Genomic DNA, 25,285 nt, shown 5'->3' with positions numbered 1-25,285 from the left:
GAAACCCTAACCCTTTTAGCACTTCTCTCCGGCGATTTCACACCCATAACCGTCTCCCTTCACCACCCATCACCACCAATCCCCACCCTTGAACCACCACCATACGCCACTGTCAACCACTATCGCCGAACACCACCAGCATCCCGTCCACTGCAACCCCCGTCAATCGCCAACCACCTGCTGACCACCGCACAACCACCACTATTTTCTGTTCACTCGGTTCGGTCGACTGCGAGGTATGTTATCCTGCTCCATCACTTGTTTGTTTTTCGTTGTGTCGAGTCGAGTCAGTAGTCTGTTTAGGAAGCCATCGAGTCTAGTTTAGTTGTTGTTTTAAGTCCGCAGGTTTGTGTGTGAGTTGGTTCAGTTTGGTTCAGGTCAGTCGTGTCGGTATGTTTAGGTCAGTTAGTCTGCAGGATAGTCAGGTCAGATCGTGTGTTGGGTCAAGTCTGTCGGTTGATTCGTATTTGGGGCAGTAGGTTGTCGTGTCAGCTCAGTGCTCGTGTGTGCACGTCGAGTACCTTCTGGTTGCCTTTGTGACTAAGTTGTAGGGTGCGGGCGGTTTGGTTTGGTTTGATATGATTGATTGATTTCTTGCTTTGAGCGATGTGCGCGTGGGGTGTGATAGATACATATAGGAGGGGTGGTTTTGTCCGCGGATGTATTGGTCATGTTATTCGGATGCGGACGTTCGTTTTAGGATATGGTAACCTCCAAGTGTGGGGAGGCTTTGCGCGCACTTTTCACATAAAGATTCCATTTTTCACAAAATTTGCGCGCATTCGCCTCCGTTGCTTCCGCACTTGGATTGTTTTGATTTCTCGGCACTTAGGATTGCTCGAGGGCGAGCAAGGTGCCGGGAGGGGGTAAAAGTGTAAATTTTTGTAAGATGAGTCATAAGTGTCGCTTTTAGGGTTATGTGCGTCATTTTGCGTCGTTTAGGGTCCGTTAGTGTGTTTCGAGTCATAGTTGCGTCATGTTAGTGTCGTGTCGTGCGCGTACTATTGCATCGCTCGATCTTAGGCCGCGTCGCCCGTACTCAATCTCCATTCGGGCGAGGTTGGCCTAGTTTCGGGTTGTTTTTGTGATATGCACTTCTATCGGACAACGGCCGCGAATGAAATGCTATACGGCCGTCGTCCGACTGTACATTATTATAATATTATTTTATATAAAATAAAAAAAAAACAGAAAAATTCCAAAAAAAATCAAAAAATTCAAAAATACCAAAAATAGCTTGTGATTACTAACGGTTCACCTGTTTTGCATGTTTATTTGATCTATTGTGAACAGGATGTCAGGTGAAGGATCATCTTCGGGTGTCAAGCGCAAGAGGCGCACTACTCGTGCCCAGGCAGCTGCACAGGAGCAGCCGGATGCTCCGGTGCTTCGAGAGATTAGATACAGGGATGCTGGGACCCCACACGGGCAGAGTGAGAGGCTGGTTGAGAGCCCGTTGTTGCGTTTTACGGTGGGGTCATATGAGTTTATGAAATTCGAGGCAATTAAGAAGGTGAAGTTGTTAGAGAGTAAAAGGATTGACTGGGATTTGGTTAGGAAGTTGGGACAGGTCGAGAGAGTTCAGGAGCTTCTAGGGGATAAGTTTAGGTGGGCGATGGATTGTGAGATGCCTCAGTATCTGGAGCTGACTATGGAGTTTCACTCCACATTCATTTATAGGCACCCAGGGGGTTCGATCAGCCGGATGTGGTTTCGTTTGCGTTGGGCAAACAGGTTTACAATATGAGTCTGATGCAGTTTGCAGAGGCGACAGGGTTGTATTCGGCTGAGGAGGTTGGGTCAGATGAGTTTAGAGGTGTGAGGCAGGTTTTGAGAGACCCGGCAGAGGCGTGTGTAGTGAAGGAGGATTTGGCACGTTTCTGGCACACCATTGCTATTTCACCATATTCTAGCAATTTGGTGGCGTCAGACATTAGAGATCCCGTTTACAGGTTCGTGCACAAGATTTTATGTTCTACTCTGATAGGAAAGCACGAGGGAGACAAGGTAAACCAGCACAGTTTGTTCTGCTTGATGTGCATGGTTGAGAGGCGGCCGACCAACCTAGCTAGTATTTTGGCATTGTCTTTAGCGAGGCCGAAGAAGGGGGGTGGTACGGCCAGATTGTATGGTGGGCCGTATATCACTATGTTGGCAGCCAATTTGGGTGTGTTTGCTGAGTTTCCGGCGGAGAGGATGACTGAGGGACCCGCTCCATCTCTCGTGGAGTTGAGGAGTTTACAGCTAGCTAGGATCGTCACGTTTATCGAGCCGCTAGCATGGACAGAGATTCTGCCAGCACCACCGTCTCCGGATCCGACTGCCGAGGAGGCAGCGACCACCACGATTCCGGAGCGGTACCAGGTGCCACTTCAGAGACATCAGCTCCCAGCACGGGAGTATCCTTTCAGGCAGCCGCGACCAGTGCCGCTGACTTTGGAGGGTTTGTATGATAGAGTGGAGGAGGTTAGACAGGAGGTTAGACAGGAGGTTGAGCAGGTTAGGCGTGAGATGCAGCTGGGTTTTCAGGGTTTGTATGATTACTTCCAGATGCAGCTACCACCGGTATTGCAGCCACAGCAGGGGGGTCCCGCTGGTGGAGAGGAGGAGCCTGCTGGTGGAGAACAGGGTGGAGCAGGAGATGCATGAGGATGAGCAGCAGTGCTTACAGCAGTTATATCTTTTGTTTTATTTTTTTATGATGTTTTTGATCCTCGTTAGTCGGTTTGTATTGATATGATATATTTGGTTGGTCGGGTTTTTTGGGTTGGATGATACTTGTTGATGATACTTTGATGTATATATTATTTTGGTTTTGGTATGTTTGAGTGATAGGTTGTTTTGATGCCGCTTCCGTTCGCGTGTCCGAGTTAGTACAGTTTGCTAAGCGCGTTTTGGATTGGAGGGCATGTGTGGTATCGACTGGCATACTGAGAGTCTCACATATGATTCAGCTAAGTCGTTCCACTTGTATACTTGTATATTTATTTATTTATTTTTGTTTTTAGGTTTTAGGAGTCAGGTTTACATCCTTGCATTAGGGACAATGCAACATTCAAGTGTGGGGATGGGAACTTTTAGTTAGTGAGTTTTGTTTAAAAAAAAAATAGAAAATGTCTTTTGAAATAAGAAGTTTGCAAAATAAAAACGGAAAATGATAGAAAAGTCGGGTTTTTGATCGGGTTCAAATAATAATAATATGAGATAAAAAAAATCGTGCTTGTGTCTAGTTTGGGATGCGCGGGTAGGCTTGATTCGGTTTCGGGTTCCTTTGATATTAATTATACCTAATTGTCGGTCTACTAGTGGGTTCTCATCTAGGGAAAGTGGGGAAATTGAAACCGCCAATAATAGTATAAGGGATGCCGTTATAAGCTAAGATCGTTAGAGTTTTTGGTCATTATCTCGTTGAAAAAAAATAAATAAATAAATAAGCGAGCTAGAAACTAAATGAAAGTAGCCATTCTATGTAATCTGTGGTTGGGGATAGCGACTCTACAGCCGGAATACCGCTAGAATGTGTGAAATCGACCTTGCAAAATAAATAAAAAGTACCGAGGCCTATGTAATCTGTGGTTGGGGATAGCGACTCTACAGCCGGAATACCTTTAGGATTAGGGAAAGCAACGTCTACGCTCGTAAATGAAAAAAAAATGAAAAATGAAAAAAAAATGGAAGAATAGATTTGATTTTAAACTCTCTTGATCTTGGTATAAGGCGGTTAGGAAATAACCCAGTGGTGGTTCCTTTTGTCCTATAAGCTTGAGGGGGGAGTAGGTGGACTTGCAATTCGTAGCGTGAGACCCTAGGTGGATTGACCGAACTTGAACCTAAATTGCATGATAAGGGCTTGAAACCGGGTTGGGTTTAAGAGGATCATTATACTTGCAATCGCGGCTAACACGAGTATCGATTTAATAAAATAATCTAAGCTTTTGTCCCGATCGACTATCTTGACTATGATTCCGTTTGCATTATTCTTTTTCGAGGACGAAAAAAAAGATAAGTGTGGGGATATTTGATGTATTGCAAAATACATCGGTATTCGCGTCGGTTTTAGTCGTTAGTTAGTTAGTTTTAGTGTCGGTTTAGTTTAGAATGTACATACTATTGATTTATTTGTGTTTCCAGGTCTTTACAGCCAAAAGGAGCGAAAACGAGCAGAAATCTGGAATGGCGGAAGGCTGGCACGGAAACCGAGGAAGTCGGGAGCTGAAACGAAGAAAATTTGCAGTTCTGGAGTTCCCAGGCGGGCCGCGTAGACTTAACAGTCAACTTCACGCGCCCCGCATTGACTTAAAGGAAGAATTGCAGGAATAACTACCTCTCGCGACCCGCGTCAACTTAGGCATGATTCTTAGGCGGGCCGCGAGAGAGTTGTAAAGCGAATCAGGATTGTAAACCCTAGGCGACCCGCGTTAGCTCAAGCCATTTCTTCACGCGGGCCGCCTAAAGAGACTGTGTCGGCAGAATTACGCAGATTGCATGGCAAGTTAGGGTTTTTGGTTATATAATAACATATATGCGTGCACAGCGGAATAACTACGAACTTGGGCAACTTTGGGCAAGAATTGGCTGCTGATTGAAGGCTGTGGACGTGCTTGAAGTATCTTGGAAGCTTGGAATCATTGGGATAGCGTTTTTGAGCATTCGGGAGTGAAGATTCGGGTTCTACATACCTTTTTCTTTCGTTCTTTGTTTGTTTAGACTTTGTTACCAATGAATTCAGTTGATACAATGTTTTTGACTTTGTTTTTGATGATGTTTTCCGGCTAAAACCATAAACTACCTAGGCGATGACTATGGCATGACAAAGTTTGGATTTTTATTTGATTATTGATGTGGTTGTGGACTTTTCTTGTATTGTAAACACTATGATAGTTTGTCTTGGTGCATATGTGTGCTTGTGATTATTTATTTATTGGTTATTTGTTATTCGATTCTTGGTGACGGTCTTTATCACGGAATAGAGTCGAATTAGGGTTCTTGACTTAGGTGAGTGTCTATCACATAATAGGTCATTAATTCTTTAGGGTGAAAAGTGCACTAGTAACCTTAGGAACAATATTCGGTAAATAATTAAAATCAAGTGTGCTGCTAGACTCGTCGCGGAAAGGCTCGAGGATATTGATAGGTCTTGGAGTAGTTATAAGGAATTAACCACCCATTGTCTATTAAGCCAAGATTAAACCCATAGTTGCTTTAGACGTTCGCGCGGCAAAGTAGAGCGTCTTACATAAGCACTTTCAAGAAACTAGAGGACGGACAAGAAATCTAGAAAACCGGTGAGCGTAACATCCTAGGTAGTGCCACAAGAATCGCCTCGAGAGTGTTTGAGGGGCTTAGTGGTTTCTTAATAGGTTTAGCATTAGAAGATCCCGGTTCCACACCACATTATTATCATATAAGAATCCATTCTGAGTTTAGCCTGCGTCTAGCCTAGGTAGTCTTCATTCTCACTGATCAGACCCTTCGTTTGAGTTCGTGTCTAGCTTTATAGTATTATTTTATTATTTTATTTAGGATTTTTAGAAACCCCCCCCCCCCCAAATTAATAAACAATTTAGTATGTCGTGTCAGTTTGAGTCTAGATAGAGTCGTAGCGTAGTCAGTAGAGTCTCGTGGGTTCGACACTCGGACTTACTTTAGCTTTACTACGTCGATCGGTTCACTTGCCGGTTGCGTGTTTTAGGGTTTAGGTCGAGTCTTAGTTTTATAAATTTAAAGCTTAGAGAGTCTAGAAATAGGGTAATTTAGTTAGTTTTATTTGACCCATTTTCAGCACATCACCGAGCTATATACAGATGTACAAAATATATACGATTTGATATGGTTTGGCGTAAGTTTATAAGCTGTGTAGTTTTCCTGGAATTATTTCTATGAGTTTGATTAAGTTTTGAAACAACTAATTTTTTTACATTGATATGTGTTTGATTTTGCTGCTAACAATCTGTATTGTTATGTGTGTGCCAATATGGATCCATCTGTTACCTATAGGGAACTAGTTTTTGTATGATTTGATTTTGAGTTTTGACTTCGGATTTTGTTGTGAAGGTTGAGGGTGGTGGCTGGAGGTGACTGTGGTGGTGAATGGCGGTGGTAGTGGTGGAGGGTAATATTACAGAGTAGAACAAAACACATGGGATAATATGAAATGGCATTATAGTAAGTTCACATTCCAGTTAACAGATCTGTTAACAAAATTGATGTCGGGGGGTAAACTTGCAACATAACACCAAACGTTGGGGGTAAATATAACAACCCTAAAATAAACTGACACCCTCCTTAATTTTTCTGACACCCTAAAATATATTAAATAATCCCAATATGTCTTAAAATACACTTCATATGTGAAAACGAGCCCAAAATACGATATAATATTAAAAATAAAATAAAAACAAAGAAATTGAGGCTGTCGCGGGGCGCGTAGCCTTTGGCTACAGCCTACGCGGGCCGCGAACGGGTGACGGCTGGCGAAACCCTGGAGTGCCACGTGGCACAACACCCGGCAAGTCTACGGTGGTGATCGATCAAGCCTAAGCCCTATTACTCTACAACGCGGGCCGCGTGGCCCGAGGTCTCATTTTACGCGGGCTGCAAGAAAGGCCAAATCAGGCCCTATATAATGGGAGCTCGGGGCATCAGTTTCAATCGCTCACATCTTTCTCTCTCACTCGAATTTTCTGATAATAGGAACTATACTCGGGTCTGATAGCCCCTTAAATAACGAAGTTATGCTCCGTTGTAAGTATCATAACCCCTGGATACGTATTAGATACACTACCCGATTGATCTAGGGTTCTGTAACGGCTGTCGTGGTTTTGCCCGACGTAGTCGTTGGAATGCCGTCTCGGGAAGGATATTATTAATGTTAAAATGTGTTATTATACTAACACGTGTGTATTTGTGTAAATTACAGATAATTCTCAGGAAATCCTTACAGAAAACCTAAAACAGCAATGTGAGTAATCCTCTTTTTGTGTAAACCTTTTTGTGAGTAATCTCCTTTAATAAACAATTTTTACAAAACCTTAACCATTTTACAATGCAATTTAGCAGTGATTGACTCTTTGCAATTCTACGATTACTGCCGGTATGTTGGGGTTTTGTATACAAAATGTGGAACACGTTACCATTGGACAAAAAGTTAGCCAATGTGTAATATGATCCACCAGTCAGGATTGACAGTACTGAATGAGTAATTGAGTAGATGTAAACATTGTAATCGCTCTCAATACTGTTTAAATTAATAAAATTTTTCTTGATTGAACTGGGATTCACTCACCAGTATTTCCCACTGACAAAATATTTTTAAACGCGTTTCAGGTAACACAATGTGAAAGCCAATTAGAAGCCAGCTGGACAGCACTGAAGACTTGGAAAAGTGGCTATAAAAGTTACCTAAATAAAAGAAGGCGCTTAGTTCAATAAAAATGGGATCTATCCCTATAAACCAGTTTGTAATGAAACTTGGGTTTTATCCCAACGTGTTTATTTATATAAAATGTGTTATTTTACTCTGATAAAATATTTTCTAACTACGGTCCTGATGTAATTTCCGCTACCAAATTAATAAACACCGATACCACCAACACTGATGTTCGCGCGCGGCCGCCCTTCGGGACAGATAGGGGGCGGGGGTTGCGACAGTAAAATTGCAATTATTTCATTAGGGGGTCAGAGTGCCAATTGGCCTAACCCCAAGAGGTAAAATTGCAGTTTACTCTGGTTTAAGTTATAAGTGATTCTATCATAACATTGATTTCTTTTTTATCCAAAAAATTGATTTAGAAACACAAAAAAAATAGTAACTTACACAGTCAAAGACGTGTCAAGTTATATTTCACTCAGATGATAATGTTCTCTCTCAAGAAATTTTTTTTTTAAATTTTATACTAAGAACAATAACAAATAATAATTAATAAGTATTCCAATTTTTGTTATAACAAGATAAATAATTAACACAAACATTTCAAATGAGTAAATGATTTAGGGAGACTATTAAAAAAACACCCTTAAAGAATCCGTATAACTTGATAGAACACATGAATTCATGAAATATGCAACTTATTTATTGTTGTGACTTGTGGGCTAATAAAGGAAAAGCCTTTTGGACCTGTTGGCTAACTAAAAATGATATTAGACCTGTGGGTACACTAGAAAACGTATTGGGCTGAGGTTGCATGGGTCTCCCCTCACTTCCTTGTGAATCCGGACAACCGACACACCACAACTGATGTCCACGGTGCATATACTCATCGTGCATTCACGCGCATCCTGGGTTCTAAAGGAACTATGAAACACAAATAGGGTATAATAGTTTAATCTTGATCAGCCTATGAATCTTCCTGTCCATCTAGCGATCACTTGAAGATGGTTAAGCAAGACCTGATGGAGTCCAAACATAAACATGTCTACACATTCATCTTAAGATTACTTGGAGGGGAGGGGTTCAAAGGGAGAGCATTAAGCGAAACATGGCTGACACGTAGGAGAAGGGGTTTTGCCCTTCAAGCCCCAAAAACCATGGGGTGGTGTGGGCGTGGAAACGCCCCAACTTTTTTATTGTTTTTTTTAAATATAAACAACCCACTAATCAAATTGTGCCAACACACCCCCCATGCCAGTGCCGCGCCACTATTCGTGACGGTGTGCCCGACGTGGAGGGGGTTCCACGCCACAACTAGGGCTGTTCACGAGCCGAACCGAGCCGAGCTAGGGCAAAACTCGGGCTCGGCTCGATTATAAACCGAGTTGGCTTGGTTCGGCTCAGATTTGAAACTGAGCTGGAAATCAAAGCTCGGGCTCGGCTTAGTTTGGCTCGATTTTGAAAAGAAAACTTAATATATGACTCTCAAAATTCAGTAATCTAAAATATTATTCAATAATTTAAAAGAATATATCCAAAATAATCTCAGCCTAATACATTACAAACCAAAATCAAGTTTAACAACACAAAGTACGTTCTTAATTTCAACGAAATACAATATAAGTTCATTAGCATGGCAATCAACGTTTAAATGTCGTATAGATATCAAATTACAATTCTAATCACATGTAAGTAAGAGTTAATTGCCCGGCTAATCTCTGTGGTTTGTCATTTTTTCACGTTTAGTCTCCATCTTTCCAAAATAGCATGTTTGCTCCCTATGGTTTGCTCACTTGTTACTCGAGTAGTCCCTAAAGTGGATGAATGTTAGTTTACTCAGTTGAATCTTTATTAAATGACTAAATTGCCCTTAATGATAAAACACATTAAATTAAATAATAATTATTAGATATATATGTGTGTGTGGGGCCCACTTATTGTTTCTCCCAAAAATGAGCAGCTCCACCCATATTTTCTCCGACCAGTTTTCCCGGCCACCTTGCCGGCGACCACAACCCTCCACTACACAACCCCACCATCTCTGCTACCCCCACAAATTTTCCGCTTGAATTAACCTACAGCATATTATAAATATATCATCAATAAATTAGAACAAACAAGTACTTAATGGTAACACAAAAACATACCGAGAAAAAAAGGAAAACAGGGCATGTTTCAGATTTCTGCTGAGCCTCACGGTATGCAACATCAAGCTTCTTGTTTCCATCTTGTGTACTCGCCCAAACGATATGCTTGATGCTCTTATGAACATCATCTTCATTATAAGACTTGATTATAATAATACTTTGAGATTATGCATAAGGCAATGCTACTTTAACCATCCATCTCAATATTATTGTCTATTTTACAAAAATACAAATTACAACGTATTTATCAGAACCTTATATTTTTTTGGATAGCTCATCGGTATTCTCCCTAATCTGGTATTGCCCGCACGCGGGTTCGATCCCCAGGCCCCACCAAGGTCCAGCCGCCTTAGAATTACCCAATATTGGAACCGGAGTGGTCTCGAACCCGTGACCTCCCGAGCGGGAACCCCGCGAAATGGGTAAACCCTCTCACCTCCGACCCAGCTCATTGGGATCAGAACTTTATATTACTAACTACATTTTTTAGTAAAACACAATTTGCATCGGTGTGGTTTAGTGTCAGGAACATTGTTCATACCTCATAATTTTCACCATCTAAGTCCTTTTGGTTTACAAACTTGTTTCTTTACATCCCTCTTGTTATCTCTATGTTCACTTACGCTCTGTTCCCGAGTTAACTTAACGAGGAATAAGAAAAGAAAGCAAAAGTGAGAAAGGAAAGGACGAGAAAGGAAAATAAAAGCTGACTTTCCCACCGTTTCCTCCCAAATCGGAAGAAAAGAAAAATTAAAGAATTTAGCCTAACTTTCCCGTCATTTCCTTTCTTTTCCTTCCTTAAATGAAACTCGGGAACACGACATGTTTTATTTTCCTTTCTTTTCCTTCCTTAAATGAAACTCTGGAACACAAAATATTTTTACTTTCTTTTTGTTTCCTTTCCTTTCTTTCCGTTAGTAAACTCTGGAACACAGTGTTAGTGTTAATATTAAAACAAGTGAACTTACATTTTTACCCCAAAGACGCAAATTGCAATTTACTTAACGGACACACTTTTTCTCTCTCTTCTCTCTATCTTTCTCTCTCTAAAAAACCACCACCCACCAACATCATCATCACTTGCACCATCGTCACAACCACCCCTATTATCACCACCACAACACCATCATTATCACCACCAACAGACCACCCCACCAACATTTGCATTTGACTTGCAAATTAATAATATTATAAGTTTATTGGAAAGTTATTTGAACCCGTCCGTTTTGTATCATTATTTTTGTTTAATTTTATTTTTTCGTGGAAATTCGGACCCACATCTTTTCGAGGCAATTACGGTGCAACACTGCGGTGGTTGTTGTGGTGATGGGAGTTGGTTGGTGGTGGTGGTTTTAAAGAGAGAGAGAGAGAGTCAAAGATGGTGATGGTGCAGAGGTAAATGTGTCATTTCACCCACATTTTAACGTCCATTCTAACGTCAAGTATATTGAGGGACGCAAAGAAATATTTTTGTAAATGATAAGGATTCAGATGACAAAAATTAAGTATGAGGGATGATCAGTGATCCCGCTATCAAATCATAGGGACACAAACTCTACAATTTTTTTTTTTTTTAATTTTGTGATCATAGGGACACAAACTCTACAATTTTTTTTTTATTTGGTGATAAAGTTAATTTAATTACAGTACAAAACTTTGAACTGAACACGTTTTAGGCATACGGCTACTATGTTTTTTGGTTCTCTTTTTTGTTTGCCATAGTTAACGCATCAAAACCATCTGGCGTCGCACCCGCAATGCACGGGTCTCATGCTAGTATTAGAAAGAACACCTGGCTACAGCCTACAAGTCCGTTGGTTAGTTAGTATACTTATAATATACCTTAATTAAACATACATAAAAAGTGTCTTGTTAGTTCTTAAATAATTTTCAGTTGAAGAATGTCGAACACCAGTGTAAATGAACATTAATATAAGTTAAATGCAAGTAGGTATTTAGATTTTAGAGAGCACCTAGTAGTTGAGTAGCTTTGAAAAAAAGTTTGAATAATTTTAGGTTGATGGTATTTAGATAACCTTTTTTTGGCTGGACACCTCCTATGCGTATAGGGCTACACGTTTCGTTTAGGGTTTCATACACATTTAGTACATTATCTATACGACACGTTTAGCCCTATACACAAGGTATAAGTACGATGTAGAGGTTTGTACTTGACGGGGAATGTGCTAACGACCAAGAAGAACCTCCAAGATGTTTCTTTTGAAACCAATCAGGTGTGATATTCCCGTCACTTACGTGTTATTCAATATATATAACGTTATTACATTTTGTGTCGCAATAATGAACCCTATACGACGCATATAGATAGGGCACCCAGGATGTCGAAATAAATTAGAGGGTGTCCAAATAACCAAACCTTAACTTTATCTAACGTTTCAGAAACTTAATTACCATTGTATGATTTAGAGGCCCAGATTTAGCAACTGTGTCGTCGGTTAAGTAGCTGTGCGAAAAGGCATATGAACTCCAGATCGATAAGAAACTTCAAAAAGGGAATTATAAGTGTGATCATGACGGTGCTGTGGGCCATCTGGTGTGTAGGAACTAAATGGTTTTCAATGAGATCTACATACAAACCACTACAAGAAAAAGATCTTATAGGGACGATATTTTTTTGGCCTGTAGGGAGGACATGTCCTCTCTATAAGCCTTTTTAACCTGTAGAGACGACATGTCGTCTCTATAGGGTGATCTATAGAAAGGACCTGTGTTGTCCCTATAGATGTCCTCCCTATAGGAGTTTTTTCTTGTAGTGAACAACAAAAATAATGGAGGAGGTAAAAGAGACCACTTACCTGTGGATGAAGCATAGAGCAAGATGGAGATCGATGACATTAAACAGTTGGAAAAAATTTGATGTAAACATGGTTGGTGATAACTGTTGTAATGTCCCAAGTCCTTTCTAGCATCTTGCTAGTTGCGCCTGGATAGTTTGTTGGTTATTAAGGCTGGAGGGTATGGAGGCGCCACCAGGGCCAGCTCATCCCCTATAGCGTCTGGAGGCGCCATCGTCACACACCCACAAAATTAACTCGGGGCGCCATTGATGGGCTCCATCATGTTAACGAGCTTCAATCGCGAAGAACGAGGAGGGATTGGTTAAAGGAGGGGGCGCTATAGTGTGAAGGGGCTTTATCCCACACCCTGCAGGCTAATAAAAATTCCCACCTTGCTTGTTTAAAAAAATGATTGTTTTTAAGGGGGTAGAGGTGGTTATCACTCACCACCCATTTATCACTCACAACATCCAATCAATTTCCACCATGTTATAAATCATTATTCCATCACTCACAAACTTTTTTAGAGAAAATGCCCATCACTCACAACACCCAACAATAAACCCTCACACCTCTCACATGTTCCATTTATCACCGCGTCAATTTTATCACACGAATTAAGATTCACGCGTTAATTTTGTTGGGTGGCGATGGTTTGTTTGCATTTTCCACGCATGGAAAAAATCTATCACGCACAAAATGACCCCCACCCCGGGTCCCCTTATGTCTATGTATTTATGAGTGTGTTGGTATGCGTGCGTCTATTCACGTGAAAACATGAACATTTGATAATTTGTAGCCTTTGAAATCCTATAATTCATTTGTTTGAAGTAAATGCGTATGCGCCTTCCTTTAAATAGTAAAATGCCTTAGCTGTCTCTGAAATAATAATATTATTACTACTACTTTTAGATCCAGAGAACCCAGTAATGACATGTGACTATGTGAGAGTTATAAATGATTTTACATATGTGGAAGCAGGAACTATAATCCAATACAACTAATAGAGTCCAGGAAGCAGCTAAAGAAATACGGAGGAACAATAGACATGGAAGTCGCAAGCATCCTACACATGAATACAGGCGATGGGAAATCGAGTTATGCTAGTAACTCGTTACTTCAGGTGAGCTCTCTTATTACTCTCTTTTACACGCTTGTTATACATCTGTGATCCATGGTTTAAAAATCCCTTAGCTTAACACTTGGCAACCGCCCTAACCGGCTAGCCAACTTGGAAGAGGCTTAATAGTGTTCAACCGTTGATATACAGGGTTCCCTATCTGACCGACCCGACCCGATCTGATCCTAGCTACATCAGTATTTTTATTATAAACTTGTAATAATCAAAATAAAAATGATAAAAAAATCATTGTTTCTCCTTTAATAAAGTTATAAAAATGGTCTGATATTAGTTTTTCTTATCTTTATACGATATCTTAGGTTAGAAACCAATGTACTACATAGGCGGAATAAAAAATATTAAATAATTAATAATATTGTAATTAAAAGTCATATACAAAATTATAAATTGCATAAATTAACAAAAACATCATATACAGTCAATATTTTGAAGAAAAACAATTATTTGTTGGAAATCAAATACACGTTGGATGTATGTGCGCGTACATATATAATTTGCCTGATCAAAAAATTATTTATCGGTTCGATAAGATACCGATCACGAACTGATATTTCTATGGCGGGACTAGATTTAATAAATTTATTTAAGGATGCCTTCTTAAATATATATATAATATTGGTTCGAGACCGAACTGATATTTCTATGATTTTTCCTTTAAAAATTTCCATATCACACATAGCCTAGCTACTTCAAAACTTTTCAACCTTCTTACCTCTTCATAAATGCCTTAAGATGTTCCACAACGACACCCAGGAGAGAAATCTAAAGTTTTTCCCACTACAAATTAAAACAAGCATAACTTCTTAAAATCTGGTTCAAACTGGTTAAACCCTGTTTGAAGCAAAACTGTCTGATTATATGAAAAGCGGTGGTAGGTCCGGTTTGAAGAAAAATTGTCTGATATTTGAAAAGCGGTGGCAGGTCCGGTTTGAAGTAAAACTGTCTGATCAATTGAAAAGCGGTTAAACCTGGTTGAAGCAAAATTGTATGATTATTTGAAGAACATTTCAGTTGGAAATAACCGACCCGGCTAGTCTGGTTTTAAGAACACAGACTAGATGAGTACAAAGAAGTTCTATAAATTTGTCAATAACTAACCACATGCAAATGCCTTCCTTAATAGAAAAATAAAATTAATCTGTATGCTAAAATAAAGAGTTAAATGCCATTTTAGGCCCTGTGGTTTGAGCTATTTTGACAGTTTAGTCCAAAAGTTTCATTTTTCTCTTGTGGGTCCAAAAAGGTTTCACCGTTGTCATTTTAATCCACTTGGTTAACTTCATTCATTTTTTCTGCTAACCAGAAGGGGAATTCGGTCATTTTATATGTAATTCTGTTAACTAAAAAGGCAATTCGGCCATATAAATTGACCGAAACGCCCCCTTCTCGTTAACAGAAATAATGGATGAAGTTAACCAGCGGACTAAAATGGCAACAGTGAAACCTTTTTGGACCCACAGGTGAAAAATGAAACCTTTGGACTAAACTGGCAAACTAGCCCAAACTACAGGGATTAAAATGGCATTTAACTCTAAAGTAAAAGAAAAAAAACAAACTCAAGTATATGATATAAGATTCGCAATAAAAAGTTATTTGCAGTAATAAATATAACAATTATGAATCAAGCATTTGGCATCCGTACTAATTATGGTCTATGACTCTATGCTACATGGACTTGGTGGATTTCTTACTTGAAACCAGTGACGGAACTAGCCCAAAAGGTTAGGGGTATCCTAATATTTTTTAAGAAACGAAGTTGACTGGTATTTTTACACTACCGAAATAGAGTTAAGGGTTATTTTTACACTACGTAGATGGGGTTGAGGGTAGCCCGTGCTACCCCTACTAACACTTTAAGTCCGCCACTGCTTGAAACTTGTTTTATGTTGGCAACTGCTACCAACGATCCATTTGTATGAACATTCAAAATTACAGTTACACATCAAAATAGTAAAAGTAACATTTCAAAAACTAAAATTTAAACAAGATGTAGTTCAGGCATTTGAAATCGAAAATCTGAATAGGATTCTACATGACTTCAACAACTATTGTTAACTAATAGTAGTGCAACTATTCACTCACAACTAGTTAATTTAACTATATGTGCATGAAGTGATATGCATGTTGATATTCTCTTTCCAGGAAACTGTTATACGAAAAGCGCTACCCATCCTAGAGCATATAATCAAAGGTATTAGCAATCATGATCTATTCTTGGGTCAGTGTTTCAAGATAGCAGATTTGGGATGCTCTTCTAGTAAAAATACACTATTGGTTATATCTAACATAATGGATATAGTCATCGAGGTGTGTAAAGAAAATCGTTATAAACCACCACAGTTTGAAGTATGCTTAAATGACCTCTTTGGAAATGATTTCAATACCCTTTTCAAGTTGTTGCCTGATTTTTATGCAAAGCTTAAGAAGGATAAGGGGAAACACTTCAGCCCTTGCTTCGTTTCAGCTGTTCCTGGTTCTTTCTATTGTAGACTTTTTCCGGATCAAAGTTTGCACCTTGTTCACTCTTCCTATAGTGTTCATTGGCTTTCTCAGGTTTGATTTACAGGTTAATAGCCATTTATCTATATATTTACTACACGTTTTTATCAATGATAAACTACGGCATGCAATATTCTATAGGTACCAGATGGCCTTGAAAGTAATGCATTAAATATATACATGGCAAAAACGAGTCCCCCGAATGTGTTCGAAGCATATGGGGAGCAATTTAAGACCGACTTCACAAAGTTTCTACAAATACGCGCCGAGGAAATTGTATGTGGTGGGCGCATGGTTTTAACATTTGTTGGTCGGAGTGTTGTTGATCCATCTAGTGACGAGAGTTGCCGTCTATGGGAGCTACTTGCACAATCACTTCTGGACATGGTAAAAGAGGTATAAGAAATTAAAACTCAAAACTACATAAACGATATTTCCTTATGAGGTCTTAGTGACTTAGTTATTCCACTTTGCTTCACCAAAACTAATTCTATATATGTATGCTTTAACAAAAACCACAGGGGCTGGTTCGTGAGTTAGATATAAAATCATTCAATGTGCCTATTTATTATCCATGCGAGGATGAAGTTAGGAATGTTATCCAAAATGAGGGATCGTTTTCTCTCGAAAGATCGACTACTTTTCACGTCAACTGGGATCCACAAGACATGGATTACAAAAATTTGAATGATTTTGATGGCCCCAGCCAAATCCATGGGGAAAACACAGCTAAAGCAGTCAGAGCTTTTACAGAACCCTTGTTGACATCGCATTTCGATAAATCCATTATTGACGAACTATTTAAGAAGTATAAGAAACATGTGGCCAAACACCTTTGTAATACCAAGACAAGATTCTTTAATTTTGTCATTTCATTAGCTAAAAAATAAACAATTTGCATGTTCAAGTTATTGTATTTCTTATTCTAAGTTCTCATGATGTAATGTAATGAATTAGAATCTTGTAACTTTATGTTTTCTTAAAAGTTGTTTTGGAATGGCAGTGTTGTATAGGATTGATATTTGATATTGAATTGAATGAAGATCAGTGGTAACTTTGGTCTTGGGTTCCAAATTTGGGCTTCGGTACCATATTTGGTCATCGGCATCAAAATTGAAGTTTATGACTTTGCTCATGAACGTCGAATGTGTTCAACAACATCAAATTTGTCCTTCAGTAGCATAAGTAGCATATTTGATCAACAAGAAACATAATATAACTGTCAGTTGATAGTTTGGGTAGTTACAACCTCCAACTGTCATGATGTTTTATCAAGGGTTGCAATCATTTAATGCACCTGTTCACCTCTGTAAGGGTGTAAGGGGCACTGGGAGTGACCTCTCTTACCCACAGCCAATCAGCACGCGCCACGTCAACTCCCCACTAATTAGGCCTGTAAATGAATCGAACGTTCATGAACAGTTCATGAATATGTTCGGCAAGAAGTTTGTTTATGTTCGTTCATTTAATCATGAACAAAAATATTTGTTCATTTAACTAAATGAACAAACATGAACACATGCTTTGTTCGTTCGTTATGTTCATGAATGTTCGTTTATGTTCGTTCATATATGTTCGTTTATGTTCATTTGTGTTCGTTTATGTTCGTTTGTTCGTGTTCGTTCTTTTAAATATCAAACAAAATTTCAAATATATATTCGATTTAAAAACCCAAATATATTTTTTTACTTTTTTAAAATAGTTAAGTATATAAAAATAAATATATAGTAGTCCAAATTTTAAGAAAGCAATCACCTATTACCATTTAAATGAAACAAAACCTAGAAATTTTAGGATATAGTTTTCTAAACGTACGCAAACTATTCTTTTCCCTTTCATCATTAGTCGCATACGGCACAACCCCACAAACTCTTCTCTCTACTTTTCTTCATCGACTATTAGGTATGTTCTCATATCATATTTGTAAGTTCCTACGTATGCATGTATGTAAATTAACAAAAGTCAAATCACTTAATGTCATCTTGAAATCTCATTCGTACGTGGAGCCAGAATATGAATTTGGAATTGAATGGAAATTTGTGGGCTGCAATATTAATATGATATTTTGCCCAATTGATTTTATAAGAATGTTGAAGATGAGATGTCATTGGGCTAATTATACTTGATGCACTATCTAGAAATATAGTAGATGCATATAACTTAAAAGAACTTAGAAGTTGTAAGCAATAGCCACGTTAGCTTTCTCTTGTGTAGCTGGTTATTCATTAAACAATTAAGTTAGGTTTGATTTTTTACATTATGTTAAAGACAATTTTATATGAACCGAGCTCAAGTATATTTTAACGTGAGATTGACTCGGCTTATATTTTACATCCATAGACGTGTTTATGGTAATTTATAAGAAATACCAAGATATTTTTTTTGTGGAATGTTACCCATTGTTTTTTAGCATTCGATGGAATGTTAGCTATTATTTTAGCATTTTTCAATTTGTATTGTTTTACCTATTTCATGTTTTTACTAGTTCTAGTGTATCTCAAATGAAATCATAAATACCAATTCTACACGATAATCGGAATGTGAAAGTACATTGATCATTAAGTGTTTTTCCTGTTAGGTTATCAATAGAGAAATGTCTCTACCCCTGTTGATACATATTATGTGGACGCGACTTGGCTCGGTTCAACGCGGTTCGGTTCGACCCGGTTAGCTTCGGCTCAAGCCCGACGTCACGACATTCCTCCATCGTGTGTTCCAAAGTTCGACACGCGAAGCACGAAGCGCCGCGAGCCAGTTCCCGCCACCACATCATCATGACATCATCATGATGATGTCATGATGATGTCACAAATTTGACTAACTTTACAAATCTGAATATTTGTGATTCACATGTACGTAAAGAAGCTTGGGCCAATCAACCTTAAGACAGAATGCATGTTGGGCTATTTCAGTTGGGCCAGAACATCAAACATTGGGCCGAACCCTATAACAAATCGCACAAGTGCAGCATATATATTTGTAAACAAATCACTTGTGTGTGGCGGTGCACAAGGGGCAGAATATACACTGACAAGAGATAACCCACACACACAGAAGAGAGAAGGAGGGCAGCAAGCAAGAACATTCAACCGAGTGAACTAGTGAGAGTTTGCAAAGATTAATTTGTAAACATTGATTTGTAACTGTTTCAAGTATTAATGCATTAGTGTTAATCGTTGAGTCTCGGTCTCCTTCTCGTGTTCTTGTCGTGTTCTAACTCGGTTTGCATCTCCGGTTGGATTCCGCACAACCGGGTGTGTTCGTACACAAGGATTAGGCGACTAGATCCCCCCCTAGCCGGACCTACAAGTGGTATCAGAGCCTTGGCTCTTCTCCTTGTTAAAACCGAGTAGTTTTCGGGTGTGTTTCAGATTTTTGAAGTTCATATTTTTCTGAAAATTAGTCTTAAATCTCGAAAATTCTGGTATTTTGCTGAAAGTTCTTATAAAAACCACTTCATTCTTCATTTTCACATGTTAAAAGTTGGTTTTTAGTGAAGTTTCTTGCAAAAAATTTGTGTTCGGAAATTTGCCGGTTCACCGGAAAACTCATAATTTTGCCGGAAAATTTAAACTTTCTGGGTTGTTCCTCGTGTATTCATCTCATCTTCATATTTGTTTGTGAACATTATCCTTGTTTTGATCTGATTTGGGTTTGAATTATTGTAGTTATTAAATATAATGTTAAGGTTGGAAGTTGTGTACAAGGCATCATGATGTTTACTTGGAAACAGTGAAGAGAGCCGAAAGTTGTGTTGTAAAAGTAACCTTACTTTGTGTCAGGAGGATAGAAAGTCAATATAATTAGTTGCTTAAAATATTCAATCCCACAACATTCAGTTGGTCGCACAAGATATTGGGATCTCACAAGAACTGGATTCCGATGTGGGGTTCTGATTATATTGGACCTTCAAGTGGGCTTCTGTTGGACTTCTTTTGGGCTCCAGTCGCACAAAGTGATTTATTTGCACAAGATATATAATTGCACAAGTTAGTGGGCTCGCACAAGATATTTTAATCGCACAAGTCTTTGTCTGCTCGCACAAGATATTTTAATCGCACAAGATTTGTTTACGCGCACAAGATCTGATTAGTCGCACAAGAAGTATTGGGCTCGCACAACATAAAATTGGGGTTCTGTTTGGGCTTCTGTTTCATCGACATTCAAGACCTATTTCGTCGGATCCTTGTTTCGTCAATTTTTTTTTAAAAAAATAATTAAAAAAAATATAGTTACATAAGTGTTTTTAATCGTCTGTTTCAAGTGTGTTGATATCATCAAGCATTTAAAATGAATCCAAGTTGGTGGGGAACTCCATCTCCAGATGAGGGAAAGTACAGGAATACTAGTTCATCTCCCTCGTGGGCCGAATCTCCCGTATCTACTTCTTCGCAAGCAAATGCTATAACTACCGGTCAATGGGCTTTTGTATCAAATCAGACGCCCAGTATTCAAAGCATTTTATTAAGCGAGAGCGAAACCGGAAGCTTGAATCGACCTCCAAAGTTGATGCACCTAAACGAATATCCGGGATGGGTTGATAGGTTCTACACTTACGTGCTAGGGCAAAATACAGAATTGTGGTTACATTTCACTACAGATTTCGATCAAACAATAGAGGTTGCCGCTTCATCTGCCGCCACGTTTGCCGATCTTCCTGAAGATCAAAAGAAGACGTATGATCTGGAAAAGAAAGCATACGCCATTCTTACTCAAGCGTTAAGCAAAGATATCTACCATCAGTTTGTTAGTTTCAAAACAACGAAGAAGTTGTGGGATGCGTTGAAGACCAGAGGGGTAGGTAATGAAGCAACACGTCAACTGCGACACGACCTACTCAAGAAAGAATTCGATGGCTTCACGTGTATGGATAAGGAATCGTTGGGAGACATGACAAGTCGGTTCTATCACTTGCTTACAGAGTTGGGTAATTTTGGGGTTGTGACGACTCCAGTGGAGGTAGTAAAGAAGTTTGCTGATGCATTGCCACCCCAGTGGAATAGCTTCTTGGAGATTCTGAAATACAACGGGGTTTGGCTACAACAAACATCAACGACTTTGTGCAGCTATTAGAGAATAAAGATCAGGAAGAAACTCTAAAGGCAAAGAAAGTTCCAGTGCCATAGAATCCAGAGATGTATTATGGAACCTCAAGCACCTCTTCTGCAAGACCAGTCTCTCATGCTCCTCTTCAGACGGCATTTGTCACGAGCACAGACTTATATGGCGACCCGATACAGGTTCCTGTCAAGCCAGCTCCAACAACAGACTTGTATGGAAATCCTCTACAGCCAGTTCCTCAACAGCAAGCCTATCGCCCATCTACCGTAGCAACTGATCTCTATGGGAATCAACTTCCTGCTCAACAACAAGCTTGTATGGAAGCACGTCATCTGCAGGTCAGCAATCTAAGCCAAATACAGTACGGCTCGACACTTCAAGCTTTTCAAAGGTCTGTGTGGAAGTAGCAAAGGAACACATGGAGCTGCTTGACACTTTGGTGAGCGCATACTGTGGGTTAGTGGATGGTCAGATTGGCAACATTAATCCGACACAAGAAGACTGTCAGCCGATTGACAAGGAAGAGATGGATTTGATGGACATCAAGTGGGCCTTTGCTAGTGTTGCGAGGAGGGCAAAGGACTTCATGGAGAGAACAGGCAGAACCAGCTTGGAGAGCAAGAAAGACACCAAGTATGGGTTCGATAAACAAGCAGTGAAGTGCTTCAACTGTGGTGAACGGGGTCACTTTAAAAGGGAATGCACAAAGCCGGCACAACATGGGAACCAGAATCCTTTCAGGAACCAAGGCAACCAGCAGAATCAGAACAGGAACAATGAGCGTACGTTGATACCTGTCAACAACCAAAGCCAAGCTGGACAATCAAATGCCAACCAGGCACTTGTGGTTCAAGTAGATGAGGGTTGTGATTGGTCAATCCAGTTGAGTAGTGATGCTCCGGATGGAACATCTTGTTTTGCTGAGGTTGTCAAGGCTTTAAATCACGCCAGTGGTGGAGAATCTTCCGCCAATGGTGGTGAATCTTCTGAAGATGAAGACTCTTCTGGTTACTGTAGAAGTTCAGATGAAGAATCCTCGAGTTCAGGCGATGATCAGGTGTATGACACATCAAGTGCGTCAGTTGATGCAGATATTGATGAGCTTTTGGAAGAAGCTGCAGCAGGAACTCAAAGAAGATCTATTTTGGTGGATCAAACTGCTTATTTTTCGTCTTCTCTCCATTCAGCCTTTATGGCTAATGTCGACAGTTCATCAAGTCAGGTATGTGTCGATGAACCCACTGCTGTTACTTGTGATAATTGTGTTAGGATGAGTGTTAATTGTGCTGATTTAGAGGCAAACATGTCTGAGTTGCAAGGAAAACATGATGCTCTACAAGCTAGTTTGTTTGACTTGCAAGACAAACATGTTTTATTGAATGCCAAGTGGTGTGAACTGCAAAGCAAACACGAGGCTTTGCAAGAGAAATATGATGTGACGTTTATCCACAATCAGAAGTTGACCGTGGATCTTTCGAAGTACACTGAAGCCAACATGTTTTATGAAAACCATGAAAAGGAGTTTAAGTCGGTAATTGAAAAATTAAAGAAAGATAAAACCGAGTTAACAAAAATGGTTTCCAGAAAACAAGCTGACATTAATTTGTATATAACTCGCCTTGAGATTATGCAAAAAGAAATGGCTTGTGTGAAAACTGAAAGTGAGGCGATCCAGCTTAAGCTAGACAGTTATTTGAGCTCTAGCTATGTGTTGGATCACATCATTGACGCTCAGAAAGAAAAACGAGATGTCACATGCATAGGTTACAAGAAATGTCCACCACCTGTGAGACACAATGTAACACCCCGTGTTTTCCAAAAGTCAAAGTCAAAGTCAAGAATTGACTGTTATTGGAATTAAAGATCAATAAAGATTAATTTCATTTTAGTTTCATTTTGATTTTCGTATTATTTGGAGTAAGTGTTGTATAATCAAACTAATCGGACGATAATCGAACTGTGAATCAACGACCGACTGTGAATGATAGGAAGTAACAACGCAATAAAGCTAGTCAATCAATAATCAAGCTAATCAAATCAATCATCGAACTCTAGTGTGGGGATTTTAGTACTTCTTATACGTGTGTGTGTGCCTTACGTGTTAACTGTGCATGTTTACTTTTATGTTAAAGTGTGTGGTGAATCAATCAAATCAATCAAGACTCAAAGGTGAATCAAACTCAATGGAAATCGAACCCGAAATGGTTGTAAGGATGCTCGTATGTTAGATATAGTAGTTGAGACTAAAAGTAATTTGATTAGGAATTCTATCATTCTCAAATCATCGTTCATCGAAGTCGAAATATCAGAAATCGTCGCGAAACACTCAAAACCAGGCAAGCCGATCGAACAGGGCAACCTGATCGAACAGGCTAGCCGATCGAACAGGGCAACCTGATCGAACAGGCTAGCCGATCGAACAGGGCAACCTGATCGAACAGGCTAGCCGATCGAACAGGCTGTTCGATCGGGCAGCTGCTCGATCAGGGATGCTGTTCGATCAGCTGACCCTTTCCTCTTTTGGAAGCCTATAAATAGGGCTGTCCTTGTCAAGCTTTCCACTTTTGGAAAAGCTCTGACCGACCAGCCTCTTCTTCTCACTAAATCTCAGATTTCTCTCAAACCGGTAAGTATTTCGCTCTAATCCTTGTACGTTTTTGTTCATTAATCGATTCTCCATCTTTCTATCTTTCAAAACTTGGATTTCATCCATGAAATCACCAAGATCTAGGTGTTCTTGGGTGATGTCATCATGTGTTCTTCAAGAACACTAAGTTTTGGCATCATTCCACCATGAATAACTTAGATCTAACTGATTTCCACATAAATAACCTAAAATCTTCCAAAGATCTTAACATTTCACGGTGGAAAAGGATTGGAAGATGGGTTTTCATCTATCTTTCAACTCTTTTACACTCAAAAAGGTGAAAACGAGACTTGAACCGATTTACAAATCAATCTAAACAAACACATGGTTCAAGATTCGGGTTCTACCGAGAGATATACCGATTTCGGGTTAAACGTTAAACTTAAGTTCCAAACCGCCTCTGGCCGAGCTTGGGTGATTCCTGCTCGAGTCAGTAGACTAAGTAGGGACTTCAGCTTTGTGGTTCAACTCGTAGTCAAAATATCTCTAAAACATCAACAATTAACGGGAATAACCAAGTGTTAAGTGATAGGTTAACCGAATCGAGAAGCTGGCCGAACGGCTAGGCTGTTCGATCGAACAGCCCAACCGAACGACTATGCCAGCCGATCGACTAGGCTAACCGATCGACTAGCACTTAGTCCCACAAACTCATGAAGTGTAATATTGACAGAGTTCTATTCGATCGATCGAGCCACTCGATTGTGATCATCACTACTCGAATCATGAGATACTACACTTCAAAACACTTAGACTTTTCGAAACATTGGAATGTCACCCGATCGAACATGCCAACCGATCGAGTGACATATTTGAAAACAAAGAAGTGCTAGCCGATCGGTTGGGCTAACCGATCGAACAGCTGTTCGATCGGCCAACTTGAAAGGTAGTACAAACCATCATACACAAACACATCCTTCACATCAAAGGAAGAAACAATCCACTTGAAGGAACCAGCCGATCGAGCCAGCCGGCCGATCGAATGGATGTTCGAACGGACTTTCAAACCAATCGAACAGCCCACTCGATCGAACTGCTGTCCGATCGAATGGCCTACTCGATCCAAGTACATTGTTTACTTTTCCCGCGTTACTCATCGTTGTGTTATCGAACTATTCAGGCTAACCTATTCTCAGTGCTCCTCTCAATCCACGATCAACCACTGTGAGTATACTCGATCCCTTTTTGCTTTCAGCACTTTTGGGTGTTACATACGTAATCTATCAAATTCACAAACAACACAAACTATTTGAACGCTAACCTACTTGCATGTATTACTTGACTAAATGATTGCTGTTTATTATGTTTACACGTGGAGTGCTATCTGCCTGCTTTAGCAACGTAGTACTATAGTTTGGACTCAGCACCCGTTCACACGGGGGTTGCTAAGGACAATTACTTGCATGGATTACAGTGGTAATCATGTATTGCGAACTGTCTCGGACAGTCAACTTGAAGTCGTTGGTATCGATGGTCCCATGTTGATAATTTACATGCATCGTTTGCACTTGTGTACGTGCTTGGTTATGCGTAAACTTTTCGAACTTTATATGCTATATCAAACTTGTGTACTCACCTTTACATTATATGTATTGACTTTTATTTTAACGTATGTGACAGGTG

General features: G+C 39.6%; 1 protein-coding gene and 1 long non-coding RNA gene across 3 annotated transcripts; one reads left to right on the top strand and one right to left on the bottom strand.

The window, feature by feature from the left end:
* Positions 1-8,885: 8,885 nt before the first annotated feature.
* On the bottom strand, positions 8,886-9,737 carry LOC118491198. 2 transcript variants are annotated; one of them, XR_004890812.1, is made up of 3 exons: positions 9,517-9,737; positions 9,304-9,444; positions 8,886-9,180 (listed from the first exon to the last, which is right to left on the bottom strand). It is a non-coding gene; the product is annotated as an uncharacterized LOC118491198 (long non-coding RNA). The 2 variants fall into 2 exon arrangements; XR_004890811.1 differs by having other exon boundaries at positions 8,886-9,444.
* A 3,419-nt stretch (positions 9,738-13,156) lies between these two features.
* Positions 13,157-16,953, top strand: LOC110937826 (benzoate carboxyl methyltransferase). The gene is made up of 4 exons (XM_022180280.2): positions 13,157-13,437; positions 15,598-16,008; positions 16,096-16,350; positions 16,476-16,953. Exons 1-4 carry the CDS (start codon positions 13,363-13,365, stop codon positions 16,842-16,844), a joined length of 1,110 nt encoding a protein of 369 aa, XP_022035972.1. The 5' UTR covers positions 13,157-13,362; the 3' UTR covers positions 16,845-16,953.
* Positions 16,954-25,285: the final 8,332 nt, after the last annotated feature.

The sequence above is a fragment of the Helianthus annuus genome, chromosome 4 (genome assembly GCF_002127325.2).
Source record: "Helianthus annuus cultivar XRQ/B chromosome 4, HanXRQr2.0-SUNRISE, whole genome shotgun sequence".
NCBI lineage: Eukaryota > Viridiplantae > Streptophyta > Magnoliopsida > Asterales > Asteraceae > Helianthus > Helianthus annuus.
This window is presented reverse-complemented; position numbering and strand designations above follow the sequence as displayed.

Excerpts from the sequence above, each read along its gene's own strand:
- LOC110937826 (XM_022180280.2), top strand. The coding sequence starts at position 13,363 with ATGGAAGTCGCAAGCATCCTACACATGAATACAGGCGATGGGAAATCG. Across the intron at positions 13,438-15,597 it reads CTAGTAACTCGTTACTTCAG|GAAACTGTTATACGAAAAGC; the intron begins GTGAGCTCTCTT and ends TTCTCTTTCCAG. Across the intron at positions 16,009-16,095 it reads GTGTTCATTGGCTTTCTCAG|GTACCAGATGGCCTTGAAAG; the intron begins GTTTGATTTACA and ends AATATTCTATAG.